At 42.8% G+C, this 16499-nt stretch overlaps 2 protein-coding genes and 1 long non-coding RNA gene across 3 annotated transcripts; all 3 read left to right on the top strand.

Moving 5' to 3' along the window:
• Window positions 1-4710: 4710 nt before the first annotated feature.
• LOC134060456 (proline-, glutamic acid- and leucine-rich protein 1-like) lies at window positions 4711-8597 on the top strand. Its single transcript, XM_062517185.1, has 11 exons — window positions 4711-4770; window positions 4902-4949; window positions 5388-5447; window positions 5612-5674; window positions 5905-5925; window positions 6249-6326; window positions 6475-6516; window positions 6967-7002; window positions 7181-7219; window positions 7622-7699; window positions 7911-8597. Exons 1-11 carry the CDS (start codon window positions 4714-4716, stop codon window positions 8223-8225), a joined length of 837 nt encoding a protein of 278 aa, XP_062373169.1. The 5' UTR covers window positions 4711-4713; the 3' UTR covers window positions 8226-8597.
• A 4200-nt stretch (window positions 8598-12797) lies between these two features.
• On the top strand, window positions 12798-13490 carry LOC134060201 (uncharacterized). The gene is made up of 3 exons (XR_009935140.1): window positions 12798-12858; window positions 12998-13024; window positions 13191-13490. It is a non-coding gene; the product is annotated as an uncharacterized LOC134060201 (long non-coding RNA).
• LOC134060455 (dentin sialophosphoprotein-like) lies at window positions 13491-15026 on the top strand. Its single transcript, XM_062517184.1, has one exon. It carries the CDS (start codon window positions 13491-13493, stop codon window positions 14784-14786), a length of 1296 nt encoding a protein of 431 aa, XP_062373168.1. The 3' UTR covers window positions 14787-15026.
• Window positions 15027-16499: the final 1473 nt, after the last annotated feature.

Below are 16499 nucleotides of genomic sequence, written 5' to 3'. Positions count from 1 at the left end.
ACACCTTCAAAGACAAAAAAACCCTCACTGATGCACCTGCAGGTTTGACCTCTGAACTCAACAGTGTTCTAGAGTCTCTTAGTGTCTCCACCAATGATTTAGCCACTGTGGAAGTTCCTTCCAATATGCCTCACATTAGTCCTGATGCAGACATTCTGAATACTGACCCAGGAACAGCGCCTGTCAATCAAGAAACAGCAGAAGCCAGCCAAGCAGATCCCAGTGCAGCATCCGCAACACTGAGTCCCCAGCCTGACGCCACAACTGCAGCACCAGAGGAGGAAGGAGATGAGGATGATGTGGATGAAGATGAGGTAGAGGAGGATGATGAAGATGAGACAGGTGGTGAAGTCACTCCCTCCATTGTTACCCCTGAGGTCTCTCCTACCATCTCTGCTGCCCCTCCCATCCCTGTTCTCCCCACAGGCAATGCAGCTGACGCCTCTGTGCCTGCCTCAGACGTTGCTGCGGATGCCGCTTTGGCCCCTCAGTTGAATGACCCTCTTCTTGACACAGAGGGCTACTTGGGAGATGACCCACAATCATACACAACAGACCTACTAGCTCCAGCCTCCAAAGATACACAGGCCAACACCCTCACAGACAAACAAGTACTTCCTAATATACCTGCAGGTTTGATGTCAGACCTCAATAGTGTCCCAGTGGCTTTAGGCATATCCAGCACCGCTGCCACCTCTGTGGAGATCTTGGTTCTCCCTTCTAACATCATTGAGATCGATATTGAGTTTGAGAAACCAAACGCTGGTCCTGGACCAGCCATCAGCAGCCAGGAGAGTGTAGAAGCCGGTCTTCAGAGTCTCATCGCTGACTTCCCATCAGATCCCAGTGTTGTGCCAGTGACACAAGCTCCACAGCCAGACCTCACGACAGCTGCAGCAGAAGAGGAAGATAGAGATGAAGATGAGGATGAGGATGAGGATGAAGCCGTCATTGCCAACCCTAGTGCTGTGAGTTTGCAAGCAGGCCCTCCTTCGGACACTCTCAGCCTCTCCAGTAGTGCTGCGGTTTCTGCAGAGGCCCCCTCTGACAGTTCCCAGATCAGTTCAGAGTCATCCCTGACTGCGTTGGTGTTGGCAGAGGTCACACTGCCTGTTGATGCTTTGGTGTCTGTGGAAGCCCCCTCCGACAGTTCCCAGGTCGGCGCTGAGCACGGTTCAGTGTCAGTGGAGCTGCCTGTCAACAGTCTTGAGGTCAGCGCTGAGTCAGCTCAGCTCCCATCAGACCCCAGTGCTGCTGCCCCTGCCACAACAGACCCACCACCCACACTGGCCTCCCCTGAGGAAGACGACACTGACGAGGATGACGAGGATGAAGATGAAACTGGCGGTGCCACCCAGGTCCCACCAGCACTGTTCCAGGCAGAGGCCCTTAGTCTTTCCAGCAGCGCCTCTGTCTCTGCGGAAGCTCCCTCTGACAATTCTCAGACCAGTTTAGAACCGATCCCTAGTAGTGCTGCCACATCATTGGAGCTCCCTTTGAACAGTTCTGAGATAAGTGCTGAATCAGCTGTCATTGCTTCAATTTTTGTGGAATTGCCCTTGAACAGTTCCAACGTTCACACTGAAGTGGCTCCTCCACAGACAGTGCTGGTCTCTATTAGCATCGAGGCTGACTCAGACCCTGGAGTTAACCCCCCTACTGCCCCCAACCCTGCCTCTGCTGTTCAGTCTGGGCCCGGAGCAGGGGTTGTTGTCATAGAGACAGCCCTGACTAGCAGTGAGGAGCGCCTGGTGGAGCAGGAAAAGGCAGAGCTAGCGCCAAATGCCGCTAGTGACCTCCAAGGAAATGCAGAAATAGCAATGGCTAATCCCTGGACTGAGTTTTTGCGCTCACTGGGCACACATGCACCTCCACAAGCACCTCAGCAAAGAAGTCAATCCATCTCCCATCTCTCTGCCCCCAAGATGGGTATCACCAAGCCCCTCCCAGCTATAGCAGCTCAAAGTAGCAGTGAGGAGAATTAGCTGATCAAGTGAGATGAACATGTAAACAACCAAGTGCACCTGCTGCAAATAAACACACAGACTTCTTTGAACTGTAGACGTATAAGAAAAGAGGGCATTTAGTAACCTGACAGTAGACAGCCCACCAAGCCTGAGGGTGGCATCTTAACTGTGTTAATCCGTGTTTTAAAAGTGTTTGTACTTTGATACTGTCTTTCTTTCATAATTCATAACCCATCAGAGGCATGGCCAGGGATAAGGGTCTCAGATGTGATCTCATTAGAACAGATGTCTTTTTAGGGGGACAAAGACCTCATTCTAATATCCTGGCTACATTCCTATTAATATCTAAAAAACATGTATTGATTTGTATAATGCCTGTGATATGTACGTATTTTCTCAGAGATAGCCTATTTCATATACTATATCTCAACGTATACTGTACTGCCTTAAGTTTAACCTAATCCTTCTGATCTTCTTAGCCTCCATTTGCACTGGAAACATATTATTTTGCTCCACTGGTACTGTGCATGTGTTTCACTTCCTGTTTTCGTACAGAGATCACATACATTGTTGACAGTGATTGTGTCTCCTACTTAAACTATTGTGTATTGTGTGAATATTGTATGTTTCTGATGTGTGGCCTTGTAAAACAAACAAGCCAAATAAAATTAAATCTTAAGATAGAGGTTGAGTCTCCATTCCATATTTGGTAACAAACAGAGATAGAGAGAGAGAGAGAGAGAGAGAGAGAGACAGAGAGAGAGAGAGACAGAGATGTCATTTCGTCTTGATCTATGATACAGTACTCCCAAAGGGATTGGTTCAACAAAGACGACCCAATGATGCCCCCAAGCGACACCAAAAGTACAGCTTATGCTACCAGCTTATGTTACCAGCAGTTACCAGACACTGTGCTGGCAAAACAATGATTTTATAATCAGGACACTGTGTTTAACAAAAGTGTTTTAAAAAAAAAAAAACTAAAAAAAAACTACACTACAAAGTTTGGAGTCATTTAGGAATGTCCTTGCTTTCATCATTAATGTAAATTGTTTTAGAAATAAATGGCTGATCTTTAACGCAATATCAACATAGGTATCCCATTATCAACAACCATTAATAAAATGTTCCAAAAGTACATTCTGTTTACTAATAATCTATTAGAATTGTAATACCCGGTAGGCTATTCTGTCTAAAATGGAGTAGAATGGAAAGTGACATCACACTTTTGAATGGCATATTGAATAGACAAAAGACATCATGTGAGATACAGTAGGATGAGGACCATGCCTGGCCCTGCCTGACTTTTTCATGATGTGAGTAGTCTGGGAACTCTCGATTGGGAACAGACACACGTTGAAATCATTGGTCCAGCCCTACCAATGCATTGATCAGAGATTCCTTAACATTACTTCTTATTTCACCTAAAGTTTACAAACTGAGAATAAACAGCATCTACAGTCAGGAAACAATGTAGGCTACAGTACGTGGGTCTACTGTACCTTTGCTGTCCTTTGCTTTGCTGGTTGGTTCAAGTCCAGCTTCTGAAAGTAAAAGTTCTGCCATATATTAGTTCTATCTGTGTGCTTAGAACAGGTGATTTCACAAACTAGCTGATCTACCTGGCTTACTGTAAGAGTTGTGCTAATTATAATAAGCTGATTTAAACAAAAATGTGGCAGGACTTTTACTTTCTGAAGCCGGACTTCTACTTCTCTGCTCTAGTGTATGCACTCTGCTCCGCTTCCATTCAATCAATTCAATCAGTAATGGTTCAATGGTGTATCAGGTTTATACACCATTCAGTGGTTCATCTGATTTGGGCTTTATGATACCAAACAGAGGAACGTCATCTTGTCAAATATCATCTATTCAAAAAACATGGTATGTCCAGTAGATACAAAATATTATTTCAGTGTTAGGAAGTAATTTTATTTGTGAGTAAACTATAAGGGCAAGTTCTCTGTACGTGGATTAAGCCTGGTCCTGCACTAAAAGAGAACTTCAGAATTTAACTCTTAAAAAACTTTAGTTGAGGACCAGCATCAATCCATGGGGAATCTGCATTGTGTAATGAAAACAATCTATAGTCTACCATGTAAACACAGATGTGCAATAAGATGACTGATTGCAGCATATGATTCTATTGTTCTACCAGTTATAGTTGGAAAAGCTTGTCACACACAACCACACACAATTACACAGACACACACACACACACACACACACACACACACACACACACACACACACTCACACACACACACTCACACACACAACCAACAACAACATGACAACACTCAACCAACTTGTAACCAACAAAGCCTAAGAGTTGGTCTCCGAACAACAGAATTTTCTGAAGAGGAGAGGACGGACAACTCTGTGGCTGTGGGGGTGGGGGGAGAAAGATGAATGAGTGAGTGTGGGAGACTCAGAGAGAGAGAGAAAGAGAGACAGACAGACAGAAAGCGAATGAGAGAGGAGGAATGAGATGGAGACGAGAACGAACAAACATCGGCAAACCGCACAGCATCCTGAGTGCTGGCGAAGCGAGGGAGGGAGGAGGAATGGTGATGAGGTCAGAGGGGAAACCAATGCACATATGTCGCTCTATCACTCCCACATTGACACTCACACTGGGTATATATACTGGTGCCAGCCACTCATACCAATCAGAACAAAAACACGCTGGTGACTTTTGGGATAGCAGCAGCCCTTCAACTCCACCTCAAGCTTTCTTCTCGGGATGATGCTGGTTACCTTCACTATCACCTGCTTGCTTGGATTGGCACTGTGCAATCCGGTGAGTATCTTTTCAGATTCTCTCTCTCTCTCTCTCTCTCTCTCTCTCTCTCTCAGTGTGTTCCACAGGACTGTGTCTTAGATACATGTTCTATGGGTTGTTAACTTTGATCATATTTCTGTATGTTCTAGATTCCCCAGCAACAACGCTTGGACGAGTATCAAATTGAACAATTTCCTGTAAGTGTACTACTCTTCAATCTCAATTCTCAGTGACAGCTGTATCACACAGGATGAATCTGACACATCATCTAGTCACTACTGTATACATGTACAGTACACTTAAAAAAACGATTACTGGCAATGATCGAGTAATAATCTGTGTAAGGTGTACAGTATACATGTCTCGAAGAAATCAGAATATTAACAGAAACTTAGGTGTGTTACTGTAAATGGATTTTTCATAAACCGCCGATGATGGCAGTAAACCGATAATGAATATTGGTTTATTCCGTTTACATGAGCACTTGAATAACCAGATAACTACAAAACCCTGATGTAAACGTGCGCAATGGCAGCACAATGAGCACATCCAGAGATGGAATTCTTTTTGATAGGATTCTAAATGAAATTTGGATTCAGACAGACCCAAGACATGACCCCTCACCTTTTTTTCAGGTTCTACCAACAATAGGAGAACCACTGAGTCAATCACCTTTACCTTTAGAACCAGTGGGGGTAAGTAAAGCAAGGAGCAAACAACACATAGACCATGCAAATCAAGTCAAACGGTTAAAAAGCAATATCAGCACAAACAAACTAAGCCACATTAGATCCAAATCTGAAATCACTCAGCTTTCAAATGAAAGTTCCTAACATCCAAATCCCTGTAACCACCCCAGATCAACACTGCAAGTCCCCCAATAGAACCGTCAAACTGTCAAACAGCCTGTAAAACAAACCAGGTAAACATACACACCCACACACAAATGAGACACTTAAATGTGCGGAACGGTGCCAAACAATAACAACAACTGTGATTTCCACATTGTTGTAATTTTACTGTTGGTTAAATTAAATTGGATATGTTATTGTTTCACCAGAATTTCAAATACATAAACCTGTCCAGAGATTCTTTGAATAATGAAGCATGACCTTTACTTTGTGTCTTTCTCCCCATCCCTCTCTACTTCAGACAAACCCACTTGCACCAACAGTAAGTCATTTTCTCTTTCTGTAAACTGCAAACAGTGAAACAAAGCTGTATGAGAGACGTTGTTCACAATGATTGAAAGCAATATGTGATTGTGTATGCTGAATCATTTACATGTATTCATGTGTATTCATTTGGCAGATCTTTTCATTTAAAGCAATTTACAGCACATAGAGACACAACATATTCATCAATATGTTGGCTATTACATGTGGTTGGAATGGTGATGCATATACAAAATGAGTGTTCTGTATGCTGTTATAAGATATGATCATTAAATGCATTGTGTGCTGACCTAGAGTGACCTTTTGTGTTTAAATGTCCAGCAGCCTCCAGCTCCTCTACACAGTTCCTCACAGTCTCTCAGCTCTGACCAGACCCAGTCTGTGGAATCACAGTCAGAGGTGTGACACACACACACACACACACACACACAAACACACACACACACACACACACACACACACACACACACACACACACACACACACACACACGTACAGTATGTCTTTGTAGATTGTTTACCTGAAACACTGTTGTCCTTCCTTACAGAGTTCTCAAGAGGTTACTTCAGATGAATCCTCTGAGGACAGTGTAAGTTTAACCCTTCATCATTTTTTTGTCATTCACACACACACACACACACACACACACACACACACACGCACGCACACACACACACACACGGACACGCACACGCACACGCATACGCACACGCACACGCACACACACACATGTTGGCAACATGTAAATTCAACCATCATTTCAATCATTTAGAAATATTATCTTCATCGATATTTTTATTCTATTTCTTTTCTTTCTTTCTTTATTTACAACTTACTTAACTATTATGCCATTTTTATTCCCTCTTCATCTTCCTCTCAGTCTTCTGAGCAGACCACATCTGAGGTGGGTGTTTTCATTAACAGTTTATCTTTACATTACTCATCATAAAGGGATGTTTACATGTCTGGATAGAATTGTATGAATCAGGTTCATTGTCACTTGTGTAAAAACATTCACATTTTCTTTTTTGGATTGCAGAGCTCAGAATCCCTGCCCAACACATCGGAAGACACTGTGAGTAAAACCTTTTACTGCACTTATAATAGAGTCAATCATTAAATCACTCACTCACTCACACACACTCTTTCTCTCTCTCTCTCTCTCTCTCTCTCTCACACACACACACACACACACACAGAGTCACACACACACAATTGAATTGAAAGGTGTACTTTTGTGTGTTGTTTCTTAGACTTCAGAAGAGATGGGAATAAATCCTCATGGTCAACAGGTGTGTATTTATGGCACAACTGGATCCTATAGCACACGCTACACAGACACATCATATTCCATGTTGCACACTTAGGTTTCATGATTGATGTTCTACAAAAGTCTCTTGTTGGCCCCTGGTGAGAGCTTGCTAAATGGTAATTGGGGAACATTTCAAATTCCTAAAATGCTTACCCACAACTGTGGCCAGAATAGAATTTGTTTTCCTTTCCCCTGTGTTATTATAGAGTAGATGGTGACTAACCTTTGACTGCCACCTAGTGTTTGGTCCTGGTAGTAAAGCAGATAATAGACAGTAGAGCTGGTAGTTCACCTTGGGCAGGAAATCACAGTAGCCTACTGGAGCACAGCAAAAAACTACAACAAAGTATTAAAACAACTGTGTGTGTGTGTGTGTCCTCAGCTGATGGGCCACATGTTGGATGAGATCAATGGCGACACACAGGACAACAGCCTGGGCAGTGAGGAGAACATGCGCAGGGTGAGAGCGACCTCATAACTCTTTTGTCTTTGGTTGCCATGGGCACATGGAACAGATAACACAACATCTAGGCCTATGATTTATCATATCAAAATGCTTGTTTATTTACAGGTGTGTATGTTAGTGTGTGTATATGGGTAGTGTGTCTATGTGCTGTTATAGTATGCGTGTGTATGTGTGTCTATATTCATCATGTACACACTCGTTGCAGAGCCGCATCCTTGCGTTTGGCATCCCACTGCGGCCTCAGGTGGCTCCCGAACCCGCCATCGCCATGGCAACCCACAGCCCATCAGGCTCGGAGGGCGCGTCGGTGCGACCTGCTGTCCACACTGCTGCAGCCGCCGCCTCCATGGAGCCCGACAGCGCAGGCAACAGCCTGGAGAGCGCCGAGTGCACCGCCACCGGGGACAACGGGGCCTGCGTCCACGCCGGGGTCTTCCACCCCGTGGCAGAAGGTGACCAGCACGGCCCGGGCCTTGGGCTACTGATGCTGGACGAGGAGCGCGGGCAGCTTCACCTGTGAGAAGCCCAGCTCCAGACCCTCACGCTTCTAGAGCCACACCTGATGGTTCCACACACCTGCAAAACGTCACACCTGCAGAGCGACACCAGCTGCAGACGCACCACTTGATGTGTAAGAGAACACTTGTAGTACTTCACCTGTAGGAAAGCACATGTAGGAGAGCACTTATAGCAAAGCACTTCTAGGAGAGCACTTGTAGAGCTACGTAATGAAAGGGATGATTTTAAAACCATATATACTGTTACACTTACCAGCACATGGCAAACTAATCTGAGAGGCACACCTGCTAGAGAAGATAGAGAGAATTGAACCCATGGAAAGATAAAGCCTGGCATAGAATTGAAGCTTTTAATTAACAGAGAGCTTTTAAGTCTGTACGTCCTGTGCTGGAGATATTTGAGAGATGCAAAGAGGCTATGAGCGTATTTTTCAGAGCAGATCATCTAGTATTTCTTTCTGACTCTTAAAACTGAGTAAAACCTTTTATATCTGCAATCAACTATTCTAAAGTAAACTAAAGAGCAATGATAAGTCATTTCTATCAGAAGAGTGACTTTTGAGTTATTGTCACAGCATGAGATTACAGTAAATTTGTGATTAAACTGAACAGGCCTATACTGAATGGAACATTATGTTCTTGAAGAGTGGTGACTCAAATAGAGAATCAAAAAGGCTACCATGTGTCATCAACCAAAAGGATCCTAAAAACAAGGAGTTGGTTCCAGGCCAAGGAACACTTTGTCACAAAGAGGAAACAAGAATGAGAAGAGACAACTAAACTCTAAATTACAGCTTAGATCAGGTCTCTTAGGACACAGGGCACACACTGTATTCAGAGAGCCTGCCCACTGCCTTTGTGGAATGGTGTCACACAGAAGAAAGATAACACAGGCAGGAGATCCAAAGGGGCTTTCACACTGTTGTCTAACTTCCAACCACACTGTAGAATGAGCTCAAACCACTTTGAATAGAATGGCTAAAGTGAACTGAATATTCTACTGTAAACAACTCTTATTAGTCTTGGACATCATCATGTGTCATCATCATAATAATGTATTTACATATCAGCCAGCACAGCAAATAGACAATTGATATACTTAAAGCTACTTGCTAAAAACATTTATCTGTTCTGTATCACCTACTACTGAATATTTATGATTAATTCAGACTGCTCGATACACTCAAGACGAGTGCATAAGTCGGGAGTTTTCGGTTGTGTGTTATGCTGTATACTGTAAAACTATTTTCTTTCAAATTTGGAATCACATTCCACAAACATAATGGTTAGTCTATATTGGCTGTATATTGGCTGTATCCTGCTGTGTGTGTGCTCGTGTGTGTGTGTGTGTGTGTGTGTGTGTGTGTGTGTGTGTGTGTGTGCACGCTAGAGAGAGAGAGAGAGAGAGAGAGAGAGAGAGAGAGAGCGCAAGAGGATAATTCCGATTTAAAACTCTGTGAATTAATTTTTCTTCTGTTACTACAATTTTTACAACAAATTTGGTTTGGAAATAAGTGATTCTAAAAGCCTGTACCTTGTAATTGAACTTGTCTCAACACTGGGGAATGCCACTATGGTTTTGTTTCTCATGGAATTTATGTGCAAACTGTTCCATCCAGGTCTGTGTATGACTCCTTTTTCCGTTTTCTCTTCAGTGCTGTGCACAACCCCATGCAAAAGTTTACTAAAAAGAGGAATAAAAAAATCTTTTGGAAATTGTTCTTAATGCCTTAATTGAATGAGGAAAAATCCCACCTTTAAGGACACCAATTTTCTTTGCTAAGGAATCATGTCTCATGAATAAATGAATGTTATTCCTTGAAATACAGGGGGCATGAGTAAGGAAACCCCTGTTAAATTCCCATAGAGACAGACAGACTTTTATTTTTTAAAGGCCAGTTATTTCATGGATCCAGGATCCTATGTATCCTGATGAAGTTCCCTTGGTCTTTTGAAATAGGACATTGTAGGACAATGGTAACTTCCGGGTCACGCCACAGGCAAGTAAACCAAACAAATCACTTTGTCCATTTTGATTGGGAGTACAACATCGGAAAAAATGGTTATGTTTGTATTTAAACACTGGTTATCCGTGTTTTTCATTTTAGTCTTAGAAAGGCCTAAAATAAGGTTATTTTCTTTTTTTTTATTGTTGGTTTTAAATGGAAAAATGAATGAATGAATCATACACAGACTCATCCAGGATAGACTATGATTTGTAAGCACACGCGCGCGCGCGCGCACACACACACACACACACACACACACACACACACACACACACACACACACACACACACACACACACACACACACACACACACACACACACACACACACACACACACACACACACACACACACACACACACACACACACACACACACACACACACACACACACACACACACACACACACACACACACACACACACACACACACACACACACACACTGTGTGGGCTACTGGAGATGAGCTTCTATGAAATGAGCAGCTTGGTTTTGATTACAGCCACAGGGACCAAATGATAAGTCTCTCTTAAGTCAACACAATAACACAAACGCAAAATAACAGGTTGGTTTCACTATCTCTCACACACATGCTAGTGAGAGAGAAAGAGAGAAGATGACATGAGAGAAAGAGACAGTCAGCACGCTCAAGCCCACTTATTGACATGGCCGGGAAGAGTAGCATTATAACATTTATAAAGCAGAAAAACAAATGAAATGCACCTTTATATGAGGCCAACTTACGTCAATCAGCATACAAAAGAAACATAAATAGCAAGGCTGCAGGGAACTAGGGGAAGAACTATCTTAAGGCTGTAGGGAGGAAGCTATACTAGGGGAGGAACTATCTTAAGGCTGATATAGGGAGGACACTATACTAGGGGAGGAACTATCTTAAGTCACTAATCATCCTAACTCACAATGTATCCGTCTCTGTCTATGTTGGTGAGGGTGAGCAGGGTGACCTCATCACACATTGCAGTGATGAGGAGAAGGCGGTGAATTGCCCATTTCAACCCTCTCCAGATCCTCAAAGAGACCTTTGGAGACCTCAGTCTGCTCCAAACTGTACCTGTACACACAAGGATGGGATGAATGAAAGCCAGCTATGTAAGGGATAATGGACGACGCACCGCTTGACTATGCAAAGTCAATACACTGTTCTAGATGGTACAATGGCCCGACGAATTATGAGCAGTTTACAGTAAAGATAGATACTCTATTGATGTTCTAATAGTTATTCTAAATATATGAGTTATTTTCAGACATATATTATGCTACCAGGTCTTCATGACTAGCAGACACAAGGCTTTGTGTGGGTTGGTTGGTTGTAAAAGATCGTAGAAATCAGTGAGAGAAACAAAAAAATCTGAGCATCAAAAGATAACATCAAATGAGGCACTATAAGCCCAGGGGTCACAAATCAAATGTGTTACAATATCGCAGACAAACAGGAAGTGGTAACCAAGATGCCACCAGATCAGGGGACTTCCTGTACCACCACAAACATAACCTCAGCATTGCAACCACCAACAGCACACACACACTCATGTCACACACTCATGTCACACACACACACTCATGTCACACACGCACGCACGCATGCACGCACGCACGCACGCGCGCACGCACACACACACACACACACACACACACACACACACACACACACACACACACACACACACAGAATATCTAATTAAAGCTGAAACTACACCATTCATTACTATGGCCAGGGTGTGTCAATAGGTAAATATACCTGTGTGTGTGTGTGTGTGTGTGTGTGTGTGTGTGTGTGTGTGTGTGTGTGTGTGTTACTATTAAAATAGTAGTGAGAGAGTGAGAGATGCCCCATAATTCAGTCCTTTGTAGTTATTACTGTTTGCTGTGTGTAAAGCTGTATGCATGTATGTGTGTGTGTGTGTGTGTGTGTGTGTGTGTGTGTGTGTGTTGGGGGGGTGAGAGAGAAGGAGATGTCAAATGCTGAGAGCCTATATAGGAGGGTGCAGGTGTGTGCAGGTGTTCTGACTGCGCACACTTTATTGGTCACAGCAGAGAGAGAAGGAGAGGAGAGTACAGATGGTGAGTCTAACACTACATGTACATGGGGAGAATAGTCTTCTTCTGATTATTTATGTGTCTATCTTGTTCTTTTTCTTGTTCCTGTTCTTTTTTTATTATTAATGGTTGTTGATACATGATCATATTTTATTATCTTATGTGGCACACTGAAAGTTAGTGCATTATAATTACCAACTTCTGTGTGGTTACTGAAAGCTGAGGTTAGGGATGTGGGTGTTGAGGTTGTTTACATATTTTTTTACATTTTTAGGTCTGCCATTTTTAGTTTCGAAACATTTTTGTATTGCTGATGAAAAGGGTGGAGTATTTGCAACTTGTTTTAGTAGTATGTTCTAGAAGTGTAATTTCAGAATAAATTCACATTTAGCAATGGAACTAAACCTATGGGTGGATGTCAGTTAACTGCTAACATTAATCAGACTCAACTCAACAGGCAACTCATAAGCTCAGAAATCACTTAACAATTTGATCGTAATTTACAGGCATTTGTCACGGTAAAGATCCTCCTCCTCTGTTTGATTGGCAGCCTCAGAACCCTGCCGGTGAGTCAGACACACATTCATGCAAAGCATCCTCCAATCATGGGCCACATGGGCCACAGAGCTGCCTGTGGGTTTTCTTCTATGAGTGGCAATACGTGTGACTCGAGCTAATGGGGAATTCTTATGCATGTCTTTACAGATCCAAAATGATGTGACTCTGCATCCTGTAAGTATTATATGCTTCCTGAAACTACACCTGGACATACCGGACCTAGTCTTCACCTTTCTTGCTCGCTCTCTCTCCCTTAAGCTGATAATTCACTGTGTGTATGTGTGTTTGTTTGTTTGTGTGTGTGTGTGTGTGTGTGTGTGTGTGTGTGTGTGTTCCTCAGAGTTGGGTGGAGCGCCTCTGGGGGTCTGCTGGTGGCCCACTCCACGAAAGCTCTGGATCTGGATCTGGCGTTGACCTCCGTGCAGAAGAGTTTGATCCCAGCCTTGATCCTGAGCAAACCAGTGATGCTAACGTCGGCTTCAGGCCTAACCCCAATGTACAACCTCCTCTGCTTAGTCCAGACACCCATCCGGTTGTGGACCAACCCGCACAAAATGCTACTGAGATAAATAGATCGCCTCGTGCTGCTGAATCAGCACAGTCTAGTGATCCTAGTGGGTCACCTGATTCAAAGAACTCAATGGTGGCTAGTGACTTAAGTGATTCCAATGGCACAAATAGTAACGGTGACTCAAGCATTTCTAGTGGATCAAGTGATTCAAGTGATTCTAATGATTCAAGTGGCTCTAGTGATCCTAGTGACTCAAGCAAGTCTAGTAGTTCAAGTAGCTCTAGTGAATCCAGTGGCTCAAGCAAGTCTAGTAGTTCAAGTGAATCCAGTGATTCCAGTGACTCAAGCAAGTCAAGTAGTTCAAGTAGCTCTAGTGAATCCAGTGGCTCAAGCAAGTCTAGTAGTTCAAGTGAATCCAGTGATTCCAGTGACTCAAGCAAGTCAAGTAGTTCAAGTAGCTCTAGTGAATCCAGTGACTCAACCAAGTCTAGTAGTTCAAGTGAATCCAGTGATTCTACTGACTCAAGCAAGTCTAGTAGTTCAAGTAGCTCTAGCGAATCCAGTGGCTCAAGCAAGTCTAGTAGTTCAAGTGAATCCAGTGATTCCAGTGACTCAAGCAAGTCAAGTAGTTCAAGTAGCTCTAGCGAATCCAGTGACTCAACCAAGTCTAGTAGTTCAAGTGAATCCAGTGATTCCAGTGACTCAAGCAAGTCAAGTAGTTCAAGTAGCTCTAGTGAATCCAGTGACTCAAGCACGTCTAGTTCAAGTGAATCCAGTGATTCCAGTGACTCAAGCACGTCTAGTAGTTCAAGTGAATCCAGTGATTCCAGTGACTCAAGCAAGTCCAGTTCAAGTGAATCCAGTGATTCCAGTGACTCAAGTAAGTCTAGTAGTTCAAGCGAATCCAGTGATTCCAGTGACTCAAGTAAATCTAGTAGTTCAAGTAGCTCAAGTGAATCCAGTGACTCAAGCAAGTCTAGTAGTTCAAGTAAATCCAGTGACTCAAGCAAATCTAGTAGTTCAAGTGAATCCAGTGACTCAAGTAAGTCTAGTAGTTCAAGTGAATCCAGTGATTCCAGTGACTCAAGTAGCTCTATTGAATCCAGTGACTCAAGTAGTTCTTCTGAATCCACTGACTCGAGCAAGTCTAGTAGTTCAAATGAATCCAGTGATTCCAGTAACTCCAGTGATTCTAGTGACTCTAGTAATTCAAGCAGTTCAAGCAGTTCTAGCGATTCTAGCAGCTCTAGCAGGTCAAAGGATTCTGGCAAGTCTAGCGACTCAAATGATTCCAGTGACAGTTCCAGTGACTCAGATAAAAGCGCCAATGGTAGTTTCTCTAAATCGTGCAGTTCCCAGGACTCCAAATCATGTGTTCATGATTCCAACTCTTTTGGACAAAATAGCAGCCATGGGGACAAGTAAATGATTGTTGAAACTCATAAGATGACATACTGTACAAGTAACTTTCATATGTCCATGTACACATGCCAGTCATTTTAGCAGTATTTAGCAGGGCAGTGAGTAAAGTATCTGCACCAAGCTGACTTTCCAAAAGCTGCAGTGGAGCTAAAAGAACCAAATGGCTCATATGATTCCCCACAGAAACAAACATGTAGAAGTAATATGCCATAAGACCGATAAGGATGCCTGGCTTAGGTTCATTATACAAAGAGATACTGTACATTACTACTTGTTCATTTTATTGATACTGTTGGTTATGGAAGAGAAATGTAAAGTTTATTTATATTGTAGAAGTAGCAGTAATGGTAGCAGTACCTTGCTCAAGCACCTTTCTACATGCTAGGCAATAGGAACACAAGTGTTAAATTGTACTTTCAGGCACTACTGCCCAGAAAGACAGAATAATAATAGCTACATAAGTGAGGCCATGTCCCTTCCATTTCATTCTCCCACATCAGTTTAGTGAAAACACTTTGTTTCCGAGAACACCTTGGGGAAAAAGTCATAGGTTTTTAATAAGTGGGTATATTCTGTGCATTACAGATACAGTATGAAAGATGTGGTTTATGTATTTTGCTAGTAGTAAAATCCTCACTGTATGTAAATTTGGCTTTTGACTTTTTAGGTTGTTCACCATTTTATGGAAATAAAACAAACGAGCAAAAAGGGTATTTCATTCATTTCATTCAAGTTATGTAACATTTCACAGTTGTTCAGACAAGTGAGGTCAAAATGGGTTCCTGTGTAGACTTGGGTGTGTTTGTAAGATGTATGGCACATGGAAACTCTTTACAAGACTTCTCTATTGGCCTCATTAATGGGCTGCACAACACTATGGACCTTATTTGTATTTGCTAATTTGTGTATGTTTGTGAAGCCCGGTGATTATTTAAAGGATAAGATTTACAACCTAGAGTAGGTTAATTTTAGGCGTCCTTGTGAGTTAATTAAGTTGGATGGTTATTTTACTGTCATGGTAAAATATAGAGCATGTAATTTCAAAAGCCAGGATCCTCCCTTAAACAAATCCCTGCATTGTTAGACACAGTTAAATACCTTTAAGATGTTTTGACCCAGAAAAATACACTTCCTTTATCTGGGTCATGTTGTCTTTAGTGACTAACTGGAGTTCAACACAAAACCAGGTAAACATCAATTGATTCACAATGTAGAGGAGCCAATCTCTCATATCCATCTGTGTTATTCTAAGGATGATGTTCTGGAGTTGCTGATCTGACTGGGAAAGTATTCATGCATTGTTGGTTATGCTATTGCTCCAAAAGAACACAATTTTTCTTTCTGCATTTTACCCCTCATAGACACACGCACAGCGCAATGAGCTGGGAGCTCATACCTACAGTACACACCCGGAGCAGTGGGCAGCCTTTAATCTGGCACCCAGGGAGCAGCTATAGGGGTTAGGTGCCTTGCTCAAGGGCACCCCATGGATGTGGAGGTAGCAGAGCCGTTTTTATCACTCCACCCACCCACATTTTCCATCAGTCAGGGATTGAACCAAACACCCTTCGGCCACAAGTCCCATTCCCCAACCAGCAGACCACAGATGGTGATAGAGGCTGCAGTGTCCTACTTCCATGACCTCCCAACAACCTCTTAACATATTACATGTCCACTGTCAGATGTGTGTGGGTAGCCTAATTCTATGTTTGTATT

The sequence above is a fragment of the Sardina pilchardus genome, chromosome 16 (assembly GCF_963854185.1).
Source record: "Sardina pilchardus chromosome 16, fSarPil1.1, whole genome shotgun sequence".
Classification (NCBI taxonomy): domain Eukaryota; kingdom Metazoa; phylum Chordata; class Actinopteri; order Clupeiformes; family Clupeidae; genus Sardina; species Sardina pilchardus.
This window is presented reverse-complemented; position numbering and strand designations above follow the sequence as displayed.

Excerpts from the sequence above, each read along its gene's own strand:
- LOC134060456 (XM_062517185.1), top strand. The coding sequence starts at position 4,714 with ATGATGCTGGTTACCTTCACTATCACCTGCTTGCTTGGATTGGCACTG. Across the intron at positions 5,675-5,904 it reads CAGCCTGTAAAACAAACCAG|ACAAACCCACTTGCACCAAC; the intron begins GTAAACATACAC and ends TCTCTACTTCAG. Across the intron at positions 6,517-6,966 it reads ATGAATCCTCTGAGGACAGT|AGCTCAGAATCCCTGCCCAA; the intron begins GTAAGTTTAACC and ends TTTGGATTGCAG.
- LOC134060455 (XM_062517184.1), top strand. The coding sequence starts at position 13,491 with ATGGTGGCTAGTGACTTAAGTGATTCCAATGGCACAAATAGTAACGGT.